At 39.8% G+C, this 22,490-nt stretch overlaps 2 protein-coding genes and 1 pseudogene across 2 annotated transcripts; 2 read left to right on the plus strand and 1 right to left on the minus strand.

Moving 5' to 3' along the window:
* Window positions 1-2,653: 2,653 nt before the first annotated feature.
* Window positions 2,654-7,696, minus strand: LOC127754935 (probable E3 ubiquitin-protein ligase RHB1A). Its single transcript, XM_052280545.1, has 6 exons — window positions 7,376-7,696; window positions 5,833-5,975; window positions 4,763-4,937; window positions 4,529-4,669; window positions 3,805-3,914; window positions 2,654-3,267 (listed from the first exon to the last, which is right to left on the minus strand). Exons 2-6 carry the CDS (start codon window positions 5,896-5,898, stop codon window positions 3,238-3,240), a joined length of 522 nt encoding a protein of 173 aa, XP_052136505.1. The 5' UTR covers window positions 5,899-5,975; window positions 7,376-7,696; the 3' UTR covers window positions 2,654-3,237.
* A 7,665-nt stretch (window positions 7,697-15,361) lies between these two features.
* Window positions 15,362-16,077, plus strand: LOC127755678 (uncharacterized; annotated as a pseudogene).
* Window positions 16,078-20,084: 4,007 nt separating this feature from the next.
* LOC127754292 (rust resistance kinase Lr10-like) lies at window positions 20,085-20,576 on the plus strand. Its single transcript, XM_052279773.1, has one exon. The coding sequence runs from the start codon at window positions 20,085-20,087 to the stop codon at window positions 20,574-20,576; it is 492 nt and encodes a 163-aa protein (XP_052135733.1).
* Window positions 20,577-22,490: the final 1,914 nt, after the last annotated feature.

Here is a 22,490-nt window from a genome sequence, read left to right on the forward strand (position 1 = left end):
CTGGAAGTGTGCTAGGTACACTTTTTTTTTCACACATTTCAAGTCATGGTCTGGAGGGGCACAATGTTTATCAGGGCTATGAAAAAAGCCCCTTTTCTCGTGGAGAAAGAACGGAACTCTTTAAAAATGAAATAGGTCTTCAGAACTTCTTAAAAACAGTCCTAAATATATTGGAACACATTAGCATTGACTAAAAATAAAAACACCTAATTTTAGAGACCTTGTTGGATCACCCAGTTCATACGTGTCATCTAAGACCCAAGAACCTAGTGCGCAGACTGGACGTTCCATTCTTGTGAGCAGGAAATCAACTTTTGTTTTTCCCTACATGTGCAACTCACACGTTCAATTTTTTTCTCTTCAGATCCCATGACAGCTACAGGCAGCTCAACCATGAGTCCATGACGTGTGCTTGCTTGTTCCACAGTTATACCAAAGTATTTGACATTTAGGGTAAAATTTAGTCAATAATTTGTCAAGGTCTTGGTACAAAAGAATAGACATATAATCTGCTTTAAAAAGTGCTGTCGTGATATCATTGACTTTTTTTAATTTTATGAACTTACAATTTTCCCTAGAATTATGGGTAATTATTGATGGTCAAAGTTTAAGTTTGATCCAATCATGTCGTAAACTTTAAAGTATTTATAACTTTCACATTTGTTACTTTGTTACACCCACCTACAAAACCTCTCGTCATACACCATTTAACCAATCCACCAAAGTTTTTTCATAGAAAGCCCATATTCCATCTGGCTAATGGACCAAGACTTTTGGAGCAAACAAAAGGAAAATCGATTTTGCTATATCTCACTCGAAAGATTTTTTTCTTATATCTCACTTGATTTTCTCACTCAAATTTACGGTGCATTTTTTTGTAAGTTATAGTGTAATTTATGAAACTTACATTATAACTTTTGTAAGTTACAATGTAATTTTTTAATCTTCGTATATAAGTTTTGAAATTTGTATTGGATTTGGTCTTTTTCTTAAAGATATGGTAATTTAGTGTCCATTATGGTGTTTCTTAGTTGCTTTTTACCTTTTACTGTGTTTATCGGATTTTAATCTAAAAATTAAAAATATGTGTGATACGATCATATAAATCTTTCGAAAGATGCATAGGTACTCCCAAGGAAAATACAAATCATCCAACGTTATCTGTAGCTGAATCTGACTTAAAAGAAAAACATGAAGCAAATAAGCATACAACCGTCGGCACAATTTCAGCCCAAAACCAGGATTTTTTTTTTTTGATGGCACGATTACAAAACAAATGTAACACGCAAAACAAAACCCTATTACTGATAGAACAATTTGAGACTGAACTTATAGCATTACTACTAGCTGCATAGCTGACAACGAAAGCTACCAGGCCAGGCTTATCCGCACCAAAAGATAAATGTATAAATTTACACGCACACAAAACTACATTTATAACGGCAACGTAACTAATATGTACTCCCGCTGTCCTATAAAAAACCAAACTAATACTGAATGTGACATATCCTTGTACTATAAATCTAGACACATGTATATCACATCTGGTACTAAATTCTTTTTTATAGGACGGAGGGAGTAAGTGACATGTAATTATGGTACAAATATGATATGACTGCATTTTAACCTTAGCTTTTATCACGAAACTGTACATTTATCCAAGAAAAATACTTCCCCCGTCCTATAATGTAAATAATTTTTAGGTTAACATGGTTATTAAGAAAAACATGTGAGAATGATTAGACGAAGTGTGTGATTTATTGAGAAGAGAAAATAGACGAAGGAGAATGATTGTGATTGGTTGAGAGATGAGGTAGGTGAAGAAATAGCTTCATTTTAAAACAAGGTATTGTGTTAAAAATAACTACTCCCTCCGTCCCAAAATATAAGAAGTTTTAGAGTTGGACACGGTTATTAAGAAAGTAGGTAGAAGTGAGTGGTGAAGGGTTGTGATTGGATGAGTAGTGGATGTATGTGGGAAAAGTGAATGATGGAGACTTCTGATTGGTTGGGAAGAGAATGTTCGTATAGAAGTTGTTATATTTTGGGAGAAATCCTAAGGGCTAAAAGTTATTATATTTTAGAACGGATGAAGTATATTTTAAGATGGAGGTAGTAACACAGTTGACAACTCCGCACTCGGAACTGGTTTGATGGCATGAGACAGAATGAGTTTCAGAGTATATAAGATATTAACAAATCTGACTGTAATAAGCCAATAATTCTAAAAAAAATGAAATTGTGCATGTACTTTCATAGTGTTACACTTATATATAATAAAGTCTTAAATAAATTCAGCCGTAAGAAAATAAAAAAAAAGTTTTACATCTATAAATCTATCATAATATTTTTTTTCTCTCTACGTATAATGTATAATGAATTTGAAGATGATATTTTACATATATATATATAATATTAATACTGTTTATGTATGCATTTTCATATAACTTTCTGTGATATTTATTAATTGGTGTCTATGGTGTGTACACGTGAAGACTTATTGATAGAATTTCTATGTTCCTGATATAAATTCTGTAATTCCGAGCAAAGAATTATAGAGGAAAAATCTCATCCCGTAAGGAAATTTAATAATCATATAAGCATTATTAATACTTAATACCACCCTTGAGAACCGTTATTTTAACAGGAAACATTAGCTGAACCCAAAAAAGATGCCGAGATTATAAAGCAGGCAAATGTATACCATTTTACATAAATCAGCCAACTTGTTTCACAACAGGGGACTTAATAGTCCCTGACTAATCAAAAGGCGAAGGATATACATGAAGCTTGTACAGCTTTGATCGTTGAACATAAATTAGAATAAAGTTTTTTTTTCCCTGTCACCTATCTAACGTGTCATGATTTATACAGACGCTAACCGCAACCAGAAATGAAATGGAAGACATCCCAAGTTCAAAACTACAAAGAAACAGATAGCTCATCTGGGGGTTTCATCAACTGTGAAGCAATCGAACCAGCAGTAGATATGGATACCAACAAATCCTCCTGTTGTCATGAACAGTTAATGCTTCAAACAAAATGTAAAAGGCTGAGATGATATTTAACAAATTTCAAGCCATTCCCGTCTTTAATTATTTTCCCTTAGTTTTCTCAAAATTCATTCCAATAGCACCCCCGTCTGACCAGGTTGATATATCAGGAGCTTTGCTGACTGTACTTCCTCATTAAAACAAACTAGCATCAAACCAAACATAATAGTCCCATGCTCCAATGCTATTCATACATATCATCTATCAAAGTAATCTGCAACATAAGATAAGGAAGCTTTCAGCAAAGAAGGTATTCTCCTGGTACATATTCCGTGCACAAAAATATAAGTATCCAAAATTGAGAGAAATCAGGTAAAATAGAATCCATGTTGGGTGAAAATTAGCAGTTCTTTATGAAGTCTGAAGAATGTTTGCAAACTTGCGTGATTAATTTTGGTGGAATCCACGCTATTTACACAAACTTCTTCCAAAATGAAGCTTTAGATTAACAGAAATATCAGGAACAAACATGAGGGAAAATCTCACAGACCAGAGCCCATCTGTTTTCATTCATATTGATATTATCAAGTGGTGGTTCTTAGATGGATTTATTCCACAGTTTTCACTAAGGATAACCATATGGGAAGATGAAATTATAGTAATTTCTTTAAAACATAGATCTTCTCACTGTGTGATGCAACATTAAAAAGAATACAACATACTGAAATGATAACATAAAATACATCCATGTGGTACAATAGCAACAAATATAAAATTATAAACTATGATAAATTGGCTTTCGTTAACTAACCTGGTCACAAACTGGGCAGGTATCACTTCGCTCCATCCATTCAAGTATGCAACAAAGATGGAAATGATGCTCACATTTAGTTAAAGAGCGAGGATTTTCTGCATCATATTCTGGTGAAAGGACAAACAGAAGTCATGACTGGAGTTTTGTGGTCCATAAGAAAATAAGCAAATAAGATTTAGAGTATCAATAAATGTTAATGGAGTGCAAGTACAATGCACATTGTTACCCAATATTGCACCTAGGAATCAACAAAAGGGTATGTACCAATTGAGAAAAAAGAATATACACAATTGGAACCCTTCATCTCTTTGAGAAGCAACTATCTAAGATTGGTTGCATATTAAGCACAACACTTCTTAAGGCTTATTTCATATGCAGCATGGCCATATACATCCATTAAGGATGTGCATACATATTACATCTATTGAAGGTAAATAAAAGGAGCACAAGCAATCCTTTAATTGGTAAATTATAGGTAAGATATCCTAAACCATTATTTCCGAAATTAAGAATAGTTTCTTTCAGCTAAAAACAAACGGATCAAACATACAGTGCACTTTTACCAGTTTTACTGTGACAGTAGTAAAATAGCACTACAGCAGGCAGAACACGTGTATCCAGTTCTACATTCAACCAGGTAAAGTTTGTACTCAAACAAATATCCAGTTATTATTATGGCAATCTAAGGAATCAGGTTTTCAATGGTCAAAAGAAATACAACCTTCAAGACAGATTGGGCAAACATCCTCCTCATCAGGCTTATCTTCAGCGACACATTTTTCACATGATTTGAACTCATCCACCTCTAAAGATTCCTCCTGTTGGTCATCGGTTTTGCTCTTCAGGTCTGACTTCTCCAAATCTGAAAATGAATTTGAAACTATAAGCTTCCACCACTACCATTTGAGGTTAATTCCATTCCTCATGTTCACAGGCTCAAAGGTAGTTAGTTTACCAGGGTTTTCTGGGACTGGCAAACTAACATCATAAGGCAATGGTGCAGGTGGTGCTCGGTAAGTATCAGGAGTGGATGTATCCAGATTTGTGTCAACAGCAACTATAGCAGAAGCTGGAGATGATCCATCATAGGCTGAAGACAATGGTTCATGCTCCTCTTGATTTTGCTGACGCTGAACAAAGAAAAGCCAAATAACATAAGCCAAATAAAGCGTTGGACAATGCAAACAGTACAAATACCAAGTTATATTATCAATTAACTGGCTACACTTGTTTAAAGCAAGCTGCACACTTTCTAGAGTTTTCAACTTGATATTGCTGAATCTCAAGTGAATACTCAAATTGGAGAGTCACACTAAAAGAGAAATAAATTCTCCTGTTGCACTGAAACTACAAAGTTATCTGTAAACTCCTAGCACCACGATGTTATTAATATGTGCAAGTAACAGAAGCACAATCTGGGCCACTCTCATATGACAGATGATAGATAACTAAATCACGTATTAATAGGCAGAAGCATAGAGAAACCAAAATATAAAATTAGAAATATGTCAAAATCTTGAAATGGATCGATTTGGTGTTAACGAAATGCACCAACACTAAACTGCAGTTAATGACAAGAACAAGAAAAAAACTACCACTTTCAGGTATACCTTTCTACTGGAAAAGTAGAACAGATGTTAGATATACCTAAGATTAATTTCAGGTTGCATGGTACTGCATAATGTCGCACAAGTTTTTCTCTTTTTTTTTTTTTAGATAAGGAAGATGGTTACATCCCCAGTCTCTGCATCTAGGATGCACACAACCATCAAGTTTGAGTTTTAAGAAACAGTCTCAATAAGGGATGGAAACCCCCATGAGAATAAGCAAAGCATGCAGTAAATAGAAGCACATAAAGCATGATGCACTAAGTAAAAGCATATTAGGCATGAATCCTATTAGTAGCCTGCCATCCAAAGTGGGTAAAAAAGGTCCTTGACGATCAACTCCAGGAGTGTGGCTCTTGGTAATAATAGAACATTTGAATTAAGATAATGTATCTAAGATAATTCAGGATCTACATACATAGATATGAACTGGTGCTCTATCTGTCTCAGATCCTCTTGATGAACAGCAACAGCAGCCCCCCATGCTATCCTGAATGAAAAAGCTTACTCCAGGCTATGAAATAGCTGCCGTTTAAAACTAAAATTCCGTCTCTCATAGCCCTACAAAATGAACAAGCCTATGTTGAAGCAAGAAAGAACAGGAAATCGTGCAGTGAACTAGAAAACATAGCATATGCATAACTGACATCACAAAAGGTACCAGTAAAATTGTGCAGGTAGCTTAACATGAGCAGTATCTTTCACTAGGTGCTGGCTGCTGAGAGACTACATATTTTCTTCTAATACAGCTTGTTTAAAATATCTCAACTCTCAAGAACTAAACCACCATTTCCGGGCATTACATATAGTAGACTATCATATAAAACAAGTTAATCCATGTGCTATTATATATATTATAATTATAATATCTCAGTATGGTTCAGAACAATCTACAATGTAACTTGACCAGTTTTTCAGTTAATAAATTAATAAGATATGGAGTTGCAAGCGTTATTCCCTGCATCTAAGGCATGCAAAACTAGAAAGTTACATGTACTACTTGGGCCTTAACCACAATGTGTTCGTTTGAACTGTTCAAACGGTCCTAGATGAAGCAATGGATTGTATGTAACACAAGCAAATACTCCTCATAGACACATAACCCATTCTTCTACAGATACAATAAGTACATACCAGGCACAAATAAGCACTGGCCAATATGGGAAGTGTGGATATTATATCCCAAACATCACAAGATTCAATCCAACAAAGGCCTACTTTCCCAGTTATTATATTTATACACCAGAAGCACTTGTGTGCAAAGTGCTCCACTATGGAGCTCTGAAAGCTATACTCCAAAACAATAATGAAACAAATACGAATTCCATTGCCAACCCACGTAAATTTCTTTATCTCAAGGAACTTTACTGCGTTCCCCTCGGGACCTTTGATGCAGTGACAGTTTCATCCTAGTGCGAATTCTGTGACAGAAATGCTAAATTATGCATATATCAGCAGTCCAAGCTCAAGCTATAACCTCTTAAGCTAGAATTCAACGGACACTGCATTAAATTCACACAGAACATACATCTTTCACAGCTATTATGGCTTGATTGCTACTTGTTATGATGTTTTCCATGATGGGTTTTACAGTCAAACTGTCGGGGAAATATATTTCGTACCATAAATCATTAACTGAAAAGAACATCTATTTTCTTGCAATAAAGCTCGAATTCGTGTTTCCAATCAAGAAACCATCCCCAAGTTCTCTTCGAGCAGAGCCATACATAAAAGGTATAAACAAGCTGTTATTTGGGTAGAAACCCCCAATCAAATTCTGCAAAAACCAAAAACACCAAAAAGAAGAAAAAAAATCTTAACAAATTGAATGAACTGGATTATCCATCCAGGAAAGTAAAATCAGCCTAGTAAATCACTCATCAAAGCAAAGAGAAAGAAAACACCAGAGCAAAACCCCCCCTCTTAACACAAAGAACCGAGAGCGAGTCAGGACCCATCACCAGCGAGAGAGGAGAGTCAATCCGAGTCCAGGGGTAGATCGATCGATCCCCGCTCCTCCACCGCCAATCCACAAGAAGAATCAGAGACAAGCAAGAACCCACGGAGACGTCTACGGAGAGAGAGAAAGAACTCCCTCCGAGCTGGCGAAACCGAGGCCCCGGTGAGTGAGGGAGGGGAGCGGGTGAGAGGCCCCCGATCGGTGGCGTCGCCCTCGCCGGTCGCCGCCGCCGCCGCCGCGACGGGGAGAAGAGAGAGAGAGAGAGAGGGAGAGAGGGAGGAGACGAGGAGGAGAGTGGGAAGTCCAAGAGGAGAAGTGGACGATGGCTGGAGGGGTGAGGGGGGTATTTTAGGGGTTTTGTAGGGGTGTTTCTGCAAAACTGGAGAGGATGATGAGCAAAATTTTGGCTGCCGAGGGTTTGGGATTCGCTTCCCAATTGCCGCTTTCACATTGGATTCTGCAGTACAGTTTGTGTGGTCTTCCCTGGCAGTGGTGGTTGGTAGTACTTGAAATGTGCGAGAGTGAGTGACCAAGAGTTGTAGGTATTAATAAGAACACTAATTTGAAAAAGCTCGTATTTTACAATAAACAAATAGTATTGAATTGTTTTACAATAACAATGTTTATTTGGGGAGGAAAATCCACGTCCCAAATCAAGGGCTTGAAAAATTAGACGAGTTAAATTGGAATCCTCTCGTGATGTATCATTGTTTTTTTTTTAAAAAAAAACATGCTACATGTAGACGCTCACAACGCGTGAATACTCATCTCTATAAATGCATGCTCACTCATATCCCACCCTATGAGGATTCATAAAGTCGCCATAGACGTCTCGTTAATACGAGCGCCCATGTCAATTGTAGTACTTTAGCTCGGTGGGCCAGTTTGATTACAAGAAACCTAACCAGTTAAGTTACGCCCACTTCATAGGCACTGGACATTTCATCCGCTTTTGGTTCACCATTTGTATGTGAATTATGATATTCAGTTTGTAGCTTACTTACTACATGTATGTGTAATCTAATGAAGATGAAAGAGAAGTTAGGATACGTAAAATAAAATGTCATTAGTGCATATTAATTGAGTTTTAATTATTACAAACTTGGAAAGTAAATCTATTTGATACTTTAAAACAACTTTTGCATAGAAATTTTTAGCACGGAAAATACCGTTTAGCTGTTTAAAAAAACATGTTAATGAAAATCGAGGTAAAATCTATGGTTATGATATTTTCAATCGCATGGCACCATGAAAATGCATTTGTCTCGTACTTTTTCTAACTTCAATGTATTTGTTCCTTACGTTCTTAAACACTCCAGTAAATTGGTGCACGTTCGATAGCCATTCCTGCGGAATCATTACGGCTACAACGCTTGTGTTGTGCGGCTGCAGTTGTGCTGCTTGCTACTGCAACTAGATGCCATGGAGCTGCAGAAAATACCGGCCGAACAGGCCCATTGATTATCTTAAAGAGGAAGTTTTTGTTTTGGAATATATGAAGAAAGAAAAAACAAAGTCTTTATAAGATGAAGGGAGCACATAGTTACATAGGATACTGTTTCAGAACATTAGTGCACTCACAGTGGCATCGTACAAAAACCCCACGGACAATCTAGTGCCCTGCAGTAAACTGCTCATCGTACATCATGATCTTGACCGAGAAAAACAAAAGTTGCAAAGCAAACTGAACTAAACTCCAAAAACTTGGAAACAACAACTTGTTAGCCGTTGGTCTGTTGAACTGACTTTAAACTTTAGAGGCATAAATTATTGTCAATAAATGGTCCAAAACAAACCAAACCAAACCAAAGACCACATTTGCTCGATTCAATCGCGGTGACAGTGATCCAAACCTATATTTTCCAAACAAACTCCAACGAAATTGCGCAACTAATCAGAAGGGGAAGTTTCTTCTCAACCAAACCCACAACTTAATTGACCACGGCCAAGTTGAGAAATCAATACAAAACATCACAAGAAAAATCGCCCAAGCAGACGAGATTGACATGCCAAGCTCTGCGTTCGTTCGGGTAACATCTAGGGAGAAAACACCTCGTTCACCACGCGCACGCTTCCCAAACTACTAAACGGTGTGTTTTTGATAAAAAAAATTTTATAGGAAAGTTGCTTTAAAAAATCATATTAATCTATTTTTAAAATTTGAAATAATCGATACTCAATTAATTATGAGCTAATAACTCGTCTCGTTTTACGTATTTCTCAATCTCCTTAATCACCTTCTCCTCAAACTCACCCAGAACAGAACAGACGAAGCTACCGCACAAATTCTGTGAGATTAGGGTGCTCTTGGGGGATCTTCTAGCTACTACAGGTTCTCCCAGAATCAGAAACTCTCCCAGATAGTTAAGCTTTCGGTCTAAATTCTAATAAACTGTGGCGGTGGAATTCAGAAAAAAAATTGGAAACCAGAATATGAGAAACCCAGTTTTTCCAGGTTCTAAGAAACTAGCTACCAACCAGCTACATCTCAAAATTTTAAGTTCCCCAAACAGACCAGCTTTGCTCTCGCTTCAGTCTCCGCCGCTCTGTAAATTTGTAGGACAAGGAGGGGGTTTCTGTAACGTGGCCGACTACTAGCAGTAGTAGCATCCGGTTCCTCTTCACTTCAGTTGACTACTTTTATTTTTATTCATTATTATCATTATCATTTCTTCGCTTGAGATAATTAAAAAAAAAGATTATTCGGAGACGCAGCATAGGCTGACACGCCACGTTGACAGGACGCGTGGACTCCACCGTCACACTGACAGTGGGCCCCAGCGCTCAGAGGGCAGTTTCATTTCATTTTATTTATTATTTTTTACAAGGATGTCATCTTCGCCTAGTGCCAAGAGGTGGTTGAGACGGTTGGACTCTCTGTGATGGTAACGGCGCCGACGTGGCAGATTTTCCGTTTACCTTTTTTTTACCTAACAGCGATGGTTAAGGTAGCTGATCTGTGTCACTGACTGACTCACTTTGTGCTAACTGGCTGTGAAAAAAAAAAGGGAGAAACATATGTACTCTCTCCAGTTTCATTTTAATTAACGTTTTGGACAATGGCACGGTCTACAAAATATATCATTGACCTTATTTTCCTATTATAATATACACAATAAATAAATACATGTTTATTTTTATTATAGTGCTTTGAAAGACAAATCTATATAGTTTCTTTAAACTAAATATTTTTAAAGTTATTAATTGTTAAAGTTATAAAAGTTTGACCTCAACCTTGTCTAAAACGTCAATTATTATAGAACCAGAGAGAGTATACGTAGAGCGTGTAGAAGTGACGAGAATACTACGAGATAGTAGTGTCTTACGTGTACAACATTGTTTTTGGTGCTACCATTTTATTTTAAATTAAATCGAGCTGCTCCCTATCATGTTTTCTTTCTAAACAGGAAGTAAGGTCCCCATCGTTTGGCTTTTTTCCTAATAAGCCAAAACGGTTTATTAGAGAATAAGAATAAATTTGTAGGTAAAACTTTTATATATGTGTTCTTCGTGACTTAAAAACTAATGTTGAAAATATCTCAAAATCAATCTCAAAATTAAGTTTGAAAATTTAAATTTTGGTTTTTTTCTTTGGCTGATTAGGCCATCCGATAGAAACCTAATGTACCATCTAGTGTCCGTTTATACTTAAAAACAAAAATAAAGATAAAGGTATAACACGGAAAAAATATTACTCCGTAGAACATAATTGATTGAATTAAAAACTTTAAAATTAGATTTATCTAATATTTTAAAGCAACTCAAGTTTTCACATAAATTTTTTTATTTAATAGTTTGAAAAGTATGCCAATAGAAACCGAGGTATAATCTATATCTTAATAATAAATAAATGGGGGTTTTTATGGTCTAACATACTCCCTATGTTTTTTTAATTATGACGCCGTTGACTTTTTGAGATATGTTTCACCATTCGTCATATATATATATATATATATATATATATATATATATATATATATATATATATATATATATATATATACATATATATATACATACATATATATACATATATACATATATACATATATATACATATATATATATATATGAACATTAACTTCTTTACTAACAAGTTCAAACAAGTTTGAACTGAGTTTGAACTTTTTTTTGTTAGATTTTGGTTCTAGGTATATAACATCCAAACATATAATTCGTTAGGTATGTAATAATGAATTGTGAAATAAAGTTAAGTTTGAGTTGTTTTGTTGTTAGGCATTTGTATGAATCAAATTCATATACCTAGGTATATAGTCACAATTTGTAAATTTTTAAAAATTTGAGAGAATTTGTGTGTTTTATACCTTGGAGCCCGGGCACCATGGAGTCCCATATGGGTATCCTGTATGTATGTATGTATACACACACACACACACACATATATATATATATATGTATATATGTATACATATATATGGCAACATATCCTATGCACACAGGCCCTCACGTGTACACACGTGCACACCAACTAAAAAATGTCACCAAAAAATCTAGAAAAAATCATACACATACTTTCAATTGTATTACACCTAGGGTTAAAATCTTAACGTCAAATTCATTATATTTTAGCCGTAACAAAAAAAACAAAAAATCTGACAGTTTTAAGGTTGCAATTTTGTCAGAATTTTATCTTTTTTGTTATTCTCTATGTAGAATGAATTTGAAGATGCGACTTTGCACGTAGATGTAATACTATTGAAAGTATATGTATGAATTTTCCTAGAATTTTTTGTGATAATTTTTAGTTGGTGTACACGGTGTGTACATGTGAGGGCCTGTGTGCATAGGATACGCTCCTCATATATATATATATGTATATATATACATACATATATACATACATACTCATTCAAATTGGGTATATATTCAATTTGAATTTTGGAGCCCATACTCTATGTAGCACCAGTTAATTTACCTTATATATATATGTAGATATATATATATATACATATATATATATGTATATGTATATATATATGTATGTGTGTGTAATTATCATTTATTTTATTGTGACTTGATTTATCATCAAATATTTCTTAAGCATAACTTAATTTTTTTTTATATTTGCACAAAAACTTGAATAAAACGGATGATCAAACGTCTATTAAAAAGTTAACAACGTCATATATTAAAATGGAGGTAGTAACAATTAGTCGGTGTTTGTTTTTATGGTCACTACTCTCTCAGTCAAAAAAAAAAAAAATTCCTAGGACATAGTGTAGTTCTAGGTCAAACCCAGAATTAGGTTTTTGTAGTGACGGAGTACGTTGCATCTTTGATCAATGGTTTCGTGTAATTCTTGTTGCGTTGTTAAATTAGGAAACGATCTATCTAGCTCAATAAAAAATAAGGGGTTGGTATGACTTATAAAACTTGTAGCCGAGAGATGTTGTGTAACACTTGATGTGTCGCACCTAACGCTTGTAGCTGAGTGTGCTTACGGCGTGTCACAAATACTTAGCCATTTATTGGAATTTCATATCTCCCCTAAACTGCTCATTTTGTAAGTTTGTGTATTAAATAACATATATAGTTTAAATTATTGTACTAGAATATTCAGTCCAAGCAAGTAATGAGTCATAAACTCTATATATTGTTATATTAATATATGGTGTGTTTAGTTCACGTCAAAATTGAAAGTTTGGTTGAAATTGAAACGATGTGATGAAAAAGTTAGAAGTTTGTGTGTGTAGAAAAGTTTTGATGTGATGAAAAAATTAAAAGTTTGAAGAAAAATTTTAAAACTAAACTCGGCCATACTGTAATTTACGAAGAAAACACTTAATTGCGGCGTAATAGTGTAACTAATTGTGGATGGATTATCCCACATTCAATTCCTGATTTACACGAATATTACACATAAACAGGTGAGATAAAGTTAACAGGGTTTTAAGTAAGGTCAAAGATTTGCTGTTGACATATTTAAGAGTTTGTTGCGCGTGGGAGTGCATCTTTCGTGGTGGATATGTGAGTATGCTAAATGTAGTGGTGTGTCTTCTATGAGTATACTACAATTCACTCTTTTTATATTTTTATATTAGTATATGTATGTGCATCCGGACCTTCTCATTGAAAAGACAAATGCTCCACACATGGCTTTATTCGAAAGGAATGGTGCAGTCTCCATGGCAGCACGGTTAATTTGCTTGCGTGGGTGGTGGCAGTTGGTTGGATAAGGGCAAGTACTATAAGCATCTTATCACTAATTCTAAGATGCTATGTAGACTTAAATAATAATGTGGAGGAGAGAAGAGAAGAGAGAGAAGCAGCCACCCCTCATGCAAGGGGCAACCTCCACATAAGTTTCAAGAAATGAGAGAGAAAGATAGAAGTGGATTGGTAGCAAGTGTATTGGGTGTAGTGTAAATAGATGCAATCTATTGTATGTATTACCTCTAAATTAATATAGATGATTTAGATAAAATTAGATGTGACCATCTCCGCTATTATAAAACTTGCCATAAGGGATGTGAACCAAACCAGTCAGCCAGCCACTTGGACAACACGACACGCATCATTAATCTTTTTTTAATGGAGCAATGTGGATGCGTAACTGTGACGGAGGGCCATTGACTGATTAATTAATTAATTAATTACTCATAGTGTGACTAATCCGTTTACTTAATTACCATGGGAGAATGCGACCTGCTTAATTTGTACGTATATATGTATGCATCCAAAGTATAGGGGTTCCAACGCATGAATGGGAATTGGGGGGACAGAGACGCCATGTGGACAGTGTTCTAGGTGCATCGTCACGTCCTTGTAGCCAAGAAGCACGACACGATCGATGCTATGGTGGCACTCAAATACTTCCCCGGTTTTATATTATAAGACTTTTTAGCATTGTTCACACACACATATATATATATATATATATATATATATATATATATATGTTAATGAATCTAAATATATATGTGTGTCTAGATTTATTAACATCTATATGAATATAGATAATGTTAGAAAGTCTTATAACCTGAAACGAAGGTTGTATGTTTTATATGCTTTCGTGACTACTACTACTTGAATTTCCTCATGTTTTAAAGTTGAAATGCCAATAATGTAGTTTAAACCTATGCCAAACAACTGCTACCTGGATGTTCTCTCTTTTTTATCGTGGCAAAAAAATTTAAACTCTAACAAAAAAAAAAGATAGCCAATATGGAACCTATTTGGTAGAATTTTAACTCCTAAATTTAACTTCTAAGAGTTGGGTTTGAAGTGTAGTTTTGGAGCAATGTAAACCAAGCTCCAACTCTCTCGATTATTTTGTGAGAGAATTTCAACCTACTCCACTCTCCTTTTAAGGGGAATTGAAACTGTTTGGTTGAGCGCTAAAGCTGTACCAAACAGACCAATAGTCCTAAGAAAAAGAAAAAGAAAAGATAGCCAATATTGACATTTAGCGAAAGAGAAAATTGATGTCATGGGAGAAATTGGTACTCATATAATTATCCCATAAATCGGATAGGGAGTGAGTGAGAGGAGGGCATATTTGTTATACGGCTACTTGAGACATTTTATACACCATTCTATTTACTTAGCACACATTCTCTAACAAGAAAAAACCAATTTACACTATCGATATTGTAGCCGAGGAAGGAGTCCTAATTAAACTAGAAAGAGAGATTATTGCTCAGTCTAGAGGTTAGTTAACTAGCCTTCTTCGATAAGAATAGATCAAAAATATCAAAAGGCAAAAGCTTATGATGTTTTTCTAAGTGATAATAATACCAAATATTATCACATGATTACCAATAGTAAACATAGAAAAAAATGGAATCTTCTTCCTTGAATAAAATGAAGGGAAGATTGAGGGTAATGAAGCTTTGAAGAATTATATAACAAACTTTTATAAACCATTGGCACCACCGAAGGACAACTCAATCTAGAACGAGGACATTTCTCAAGTGACTGAGTTAGAAAATGAATCTCTTACCGTTCTCCCAAAAAGAGGTACGGGATGTGTGTGACACGTAAAGTAATGAACCCCCTGTATTTGATGATTTCCCCATTGAGTTTTACCAAAAAAATTTTGGGAAGTAGTTAAGGATATTTTGTTGAATTTATTCAATGAAATTCATGCTGGAGACCTAATGAGGACATCAAACTCCTTTAATACATCAACGTCTCCACAAGTACAACTTCAAGGTCCTATACTCCTATTACCCGTGCTCCTGCACGTCAACTCAACTATCAGGTGAGTTCATTCTTGAGTTCTTATTTTTCTTGTTTATATCCCGGAGACGCGTGCACTCTTGTCTCAGGAACGATGGGGAGGATCCAACGGAGAGAGGATTCACATGGGGTGGATTCGAACTGCGGGACAACGCCAACTTCTGATAGTTGCCACGACTTCATGCAAACTCCGATTTGAGCGTGCAAGTACTTCATCGAAAGCTTTCAAATGGATCCAGCCCCATGTCCATATCTGATCTGGAGCGGCCGCAATCATCGTTTTACTGCCGTGTACTTTTTTGTCAACGGTTTTGCGTCACCTCATTTGGCCCCAATGGGCTGTTTATCAAGTTGGGCCCGTTAAGGGCGCGTCTTAGGGTTAGAGTATGACCCCAACACCCCTGTGGTCGTTCTCCCCCTCTTTTTATACCTTTTGCCGCCGCCAAGAATACTTGGATTTTGTTTAGATCAAAGTATAGCGTCGCTACTTTGACGAGTTAATCCCGTGATCGGTTAGATCGCCTGATTGCTTGTCACTGAACTCTAGTTGTGCTATTTCTACTGATTCAATCCATCACCTTTGATTTGCAAATTGAGTTGTTTGTTTATCTTGATCTTGCTAGTTCTCAATTGCTTGCATGAACAATTACCCTCATGGTTGGGCTGATCGTGCATTCCGTCGAGATTCACGACCGCCTCTAGAGTTGGTGTAACAATTGCCAAGGTGCAACATCCCTGGATAGTTGTAGTCGGATCGTCAACATCGCTCCATCCAATCGAATTATCCTCTCATCGAAAGATCAGGACACCCTCGCTCACATCAAGACCTCTCATTATTTGGTCTAAACTTTAGGGTGATTATAATACTTCCAAAAGTTAAAAGAGGCTAATTATATCTAACACATAGACCAATTTGTCTATCAAAGTTGCCACAAACAAAATCAATTCGATGGACGACCATACAGTGAGCCCGACAAACTGTTTTTTTGCGTTGGTGAAACATACTTGATAGAGTTGTCTTCATACATGAGACATTTGATGAAATGCATCGAAAGAAACCTGAGTGGGGTAATTTTAAAAAAATGACTTCAAGAAAACCTATGGTAAAGTTTTTGATAGGAAAATCATATGATAAAGTTAAATGACCATTCTTGCTACAAACTTTATAAATGAAAAAGTTCTCGTCGAGATGGATTTTAAGTCTATTATTTTGCAATAAAGTGTAGTAATAAAAATCAATGATGATGTCGGTTATTTCTTTCGGGTAAAAAAGAAATGCCTTCGACAAGGTGACCTCCTATCTCCAATACTTTTTAATATCATATCTGACATGCTTGCCGTTCTAATTAAGAGCTAAGGCCAATGGACAGATTGAGAAAGTATTACATATATAATTGATTGTGGCTTGTCTATTTTATAATACACCGCTTGTTCTTTTCATAGAACATGATCTAGAAAAGGCTCGAAATTTGGAACGTTTTTTTACACGCGTTGTAGGTGTCGTTGACGTAGACTTTGTGCACAGAGTTGTACCGATCCTCGGAGAACGGCTACTGCGTCTGCATATCCTCCATTCCTTCATGAACAGTGACATGACTCTCGTGAAAAGACACGAATATTAGAGAATGACCTAATACTATCAAATAATTAGAAGAGGTGAAGCTTCGAATCCAAGTTGTCTAGCACACCACTTCGTAGAGCTAGCCGGAAGACCCCCTCATCAGATATCTCCCGAGTCCCAAGCGTGATATCCTGCTTAATTAGTTAATTACCATCCAACAATCAGGCTTAGCAATTCATATCAAATTTACTTATATGATTTGTAATATTTTTCACGGAGTTTGTTATAGAAAAGGTTAAATTCGGTGCATGTGCTTCTTGATTCCATAGATTTGATTGGGAATGTTTCGCATAGTATATAGATTTGACGTGAAAACTTGATTCCAGGAACGAAATGGGCCAAGGTAGCCCAGCCTGGTGTACCTCTGGTGAGCACAGTAGATAGAGGTTTTGTTCAGGGAATAAGTTTACTTTAACACCCTTAACTAGTTGCTTAATTAATTTGATTTGTATCACTCAACCACAATACCGGATATCTTGACCCCCAATTATTAAAATCGGTGCAATTTGACTCTCTTAGCAGTTTTGAAGGGTGGATTCCCTGACGTGGTGCCTACGTGGCGGTGTTGACCTGGTCTTTATGCAACGTAGCATTGACGTGGCACTTATATGACATTAGAACTAAAAAAATATGTGGAACACATTTGTCATTCACAAAAAATAATTTGTGGGGCCCACATGCCATGCTCTCTCTTCTTCTCTTCTTCCTCCTCCCTCTCTCTTATCTCTCTCTTTCTCTCCCCTTTCTCTTCACCTTCATCCGGCAGCGACAGGAGGGGCTCGAATGGCGGCGGCGGCGGCGGCAGTGGAAACCACCCCACGCCACAGACCTCCAACGAGGCGGCCGCGTTTGCCTCCGACAGGCGCACTGGATTATTCCCAGCCTCGAGCAAGGCCATTCATGGCCTGCGTGAGGTGACGGCTGCTATCGCGGGAGAAGATGAGTGCGTCGTGTGCTTGCTTGATTTCAGGGCGGGCGACAAGCTTAGGATGATGTTAGAGTCATATTTGTATCGGGTTCAGTTTCTTAATTATCTCCCGATTTTGTTTCTATAGAAAGTTCTTTATATGTTGGAATAACTGAAGAACGAGCAAGGTGGGTGAGGGCTTCGGCGCCGAGGTGACCAAGTCGACGATGCCAAAGTGTGGAGTCGGGAACGGCAAGGGCATATTGGAGTTCAGCTGGGCGGATAAGGTAGAGATCTCTGGAGCTATTGCACTTGACGATCACGTTCCTGGACTAAAAATCCTTCACATCAAGACCATGTTTTTCAAATTCAACGAAAACATCATTATCGTGAGCAAAGCGACGAACGCAATAAGATTTTAATAATTTCAGGACTAACAAGAGCATGAGGAGGACGACAGGCTTGGGCATTCTGCTCACACAGCAGCAGGATCAACCGGCCGATGAACCAGTTGAAAAGGCTCTATTTTTGTTCCAGTTCACCTGCTGGAAATCCTTACCACTGATACTCCTTCTGTCTCAAAATATAAACATTTTTAGCTATGAATATAGATAACCGTGTATCTAGATTTATAGCTAAAAGTTGTTATATTTTGCGATGGAGGTAGTATATGATTTCTATGTTCCAACATTTATCTACCCATGAATGTAAATCTAGAAGCATGTTGCTGTGCTGTGTCGATCTACTCCAGATGAAGTAGGACTCTAAGGCTGCTTTCGTTTGGAGAATAAAGGGAGTGAGTTTGTTTCGTATTCCGCGCACGTTTCCCGAACTAGTAAACCTTGTGTTTTTTGCAAAAATTTTCTATAGGAAAGTTGCTTTAAAAAATCATATTAATCCATTTTTAAAGTTTAAAATAGTTAATACCCAATTAATCACACGCTAAGGGCTTACCTAGTTTTACGTATCTTTCTAATCTTTTCTATCTCATTCTCCTCAAACACAACGTAAGACATGTTATTTATGTTCTCTACAGAATGTCAAACTATAAGTGCAATGCCATGTTTATTTCAGCTCTCTTTGTTGTGGGGAAATAGCACCAAAAGTCCACAACAGAGATCAAATGTGGGGAGGCGTAATATCCCACAAAAAAGTAGCCACCAGACGAGGCTAATTTACCTCCAGAACGTTCGAAATTAGGGGAGAAAAACTGGAAACAATCGAACACGCACAACATTTTTCTTATACATTTCACTCGACGGCCCGGCCCAAGGCCTGATGATTTGGCCCGGCCCAGGCATAGCACGGCCCGAGTTGGGTCGTGCCCGTGCCAGGGCTGCTACCTCGGCACACTGGCCAGCACGAAGTTCAGGGATGTGAAACAAACTTATTTTCAACCATATGTAAGGCAGGGCACAAAGAATAGGGAGGAAAAATAGACGTATCATATAGCACGACCCAAAGAGTAAGGGACGTAAAATAGACTTATTTTAGCTATATATATGTCACGGAAAAAGTACACCGAAGGTCCCTGAACTTGTCACCGAGATAAAAAACGTCCTTGAATCGCAATACCAGACACCCGAGGTCCCCTAACTTTACAAAACCGGACACCCGATGTCCCTCAGCGGTTTTCAACCCAGTTTTGTCCGACGTAGCGGCTGAGTCAGCGTGGGACCCACATGGGCCCCACATGTCAGCTGGCCACTTCAGCTTCATCCCTCTCCCCCTCTTCTCTCCCTTCCTCCTCCTCTCTCTCTCACTCTTGTCTCTATCGGCGGGCGAGCAAGGCGGCTTCGGCAGCGGAAGCAGGAGAGCAAGGCGGCGACGACGGCGGCCTCCGGTCTCCCCCACCCTCTTCGCTCTGGGCTGAGGCTGCCGTGAGTCAAATCGGCGGAAACCCAAATCGACGGCGGCGGCGACGCGTCGGGGAGGAGCTCGTGGTGGCAGTGGCCGAGGACGGCGAGGTTCCTGTGGGAGATGGCGCACAAGAAGCCCATCCGGTTCACGCCGCGGCAGCTCGCTGGGTTCACGCGCGGCTACTCGGCGCGGCTCAGCGCCGGCGGCTTCGGGACGGTGTACGGCGGCGCGCTCCCCAACGGCCTCGGTGTGGCCGTCAAGGTGCTCTGCGGCGGCATGGGCAGGAGGTCCGAGGAGCAGTTCATGGCGGAGGTGGGCACCATCGGGAGGACGCACCACATCAACCTCGTTAGGCTGTTCGGCTTCTGCTTCGATGCCGCCGTGCGCGCGCTGGTGTACGAGTTCATGGGCGACGGCGCGCTCGATGCCTACCTGTTCGACCGGACCCGCGCCATCGGCGACAGCGACGGCCTCCGGTCTCCCCCGTCCTCTTCGCTCTGGGCTGAGGCCGCCGTGAGTCAAAATCGGCGGAAACCCAAATCGGCGGCGGCAGCAACGCGTCGGGGAGGAGCTCGTGGTGGCAGTGGTCGAGGACGGCGAGGCTGGCGGTGATGTGCGCCTGGTTGCGGCGGAGCGGGCTGCGGAAGACCGCGGCGGAGTGGCCGTGGAGGGAGCAGCAGAACGACGAGCAAGAACTCGCCGCGGCAGCGGTGGCGAGGCGATGGAAGGAGGAGAAGTTGGCGGTGGCGGCGGCGAGCTCATGGAAGGCGCGCGAGGAGGAGAACGCATCGGGATCGGTGGCGGCAGGTAGGCTCGCGAGGAAGCGAGCATAGATGGCAGAGGCGGTGCCGGCGGGGGGATTGGAAGGCGGCGGCCGCAAGAAGAGCAGCGGCGAGGCGGGAGCAGGCTGTGGAGAGTGAGAGGCGCGCGACGGTCGGCATGGGGACAGCGCATGGGGAGTGGCGGCGCTCGGCCGGCAAGGGAGATGCCGCCTCCTGCTCCCGCATCGCCGTGCCGCCATGTCCTCCTCCCACGGGCTGCCGCCGTGGATGGGGAGTGGCGGCGCTCGGCCTCGTCGTCGTCGTCGGCGCCTCCGGGCAAGGATAGGGCCGCTGCCGCCGCCGTGCTCCCCGATATGGATAGGGCTGCCCCAAGCCTGAGCGCCGCCTCTCCTGCCTCGCCCTGCCGAGCTCCGAGCCGGCCACCGCCCTTCACCGCCAGCGTCCTCCTCCTCCTTCGCCGCTGCATCGACAGCGTGCCCCGCTGCTCCCTCCCGGCCGCCTCAGCGACGTCATCCCTGTGAGTGCGAGAGCAGAGCGAGAGGAAGGAAAGAGAAACAGAGAAAGAGAAAGGGGAAAGAGAGGGTGACGTGGACATATGACATGTGGGGCCCACGCTGACTCAGCCACCACGTGGACCAAAACCGGGGTCAAAACCACCGAGGGACCTTGGGTGACCGGTTTTGTATAGTTAGGGGACCTCGGTTGTCTGGTATTGCGGTTCAAGGATGTTTTCGTATCTCGGTGACAAGTTCAGGGACCTCCGGTGTACTTTTTCCTATATGTCACAGCCCAAAAAATAAGGGAGGTTAAATAGACTTATTTCAAAGAAGGCATGATGGGCCGCTTATGCCTTCGGACCGACACGTCACAACCTGACTATTGGTGGGCCATGCTGGCCCGATGGCCTCGGGCCGTGCTTAGCCCGTGCCTGGGTCAGGACGTGCCGGGCGGGTCTTATGGCCATCTATACGGACAAATATGCAGCTTGTTGGGATACGCGTACGCTACGATAGCATAAATCAAAATTTTCTATTGTGTAAACCAGGAACCATGCAAGTATTAGATCATAGATCGTTACCACTAGACGCGCTGCGCAGCGGAAGAAGGCGCTAAGAAGTCGAAGGAATTCTCGCGAAGTAGCGCGCGTCGATGTAGAGGAAGTAGTCGATCGCACCGGCTCGACCTTCTCCTCCTCGTGCGTTCTCCTCGCTGTATTCCCACGCCGATCAGCACCGCAAACCAGTGGCGCCTCTACCAGTATCCACACGTACAGGGACGGAACGCCACGCGCAGATGTGCTAGCACCCGCGCACGACTAGGGTTTTGCTCGGGGAGGGGAATGACAGCTAGGGTTTCTAACGTGATGCAATACCTCCGCCGGTCACACCCCTCACGAATATATAGGATCCATCACTCGGGCCTCCACGGCCCATAGGACTCTTATTCGGATCCCTATCCGAATTAAGCACATATTGGATCTCCATCCAATCCCCTTATTTCGGCCCATTAAGCGTGCGACACTGTAGGTTTATGTACACTCGGCTGTAACCCGAGAACTCCTTTTCGGTCCACGCGTCAACAGCGGCCCCTAGCAGAACGTATTGACCCACCGGGCATACATAAATATCATAGCGGTTGAACCTCTAGTGTATACTTGTATGAACCCTTTTGCCTCACGATATCGATTAAGCTCAAGGCTAGATATGTGCCATCCTCTAATAGCTCAATCATTCACTCGAACCTG

The sequence above is a fragment of the Oryza glaberrima genome, chromosome 11 (assembly GCF_000147395.1).
Source record: "Oryza glaberrima chromosome 11, OglaRS2, whole genome shotgun sequence".
NCBI classification, from domain to species: domain Eukaryota; kingdom Viridiplantae; phylum Streptophyta; class Magnoliopsida; order Poales; family Poaceae; genus Oryza; species Oryza glaberrima.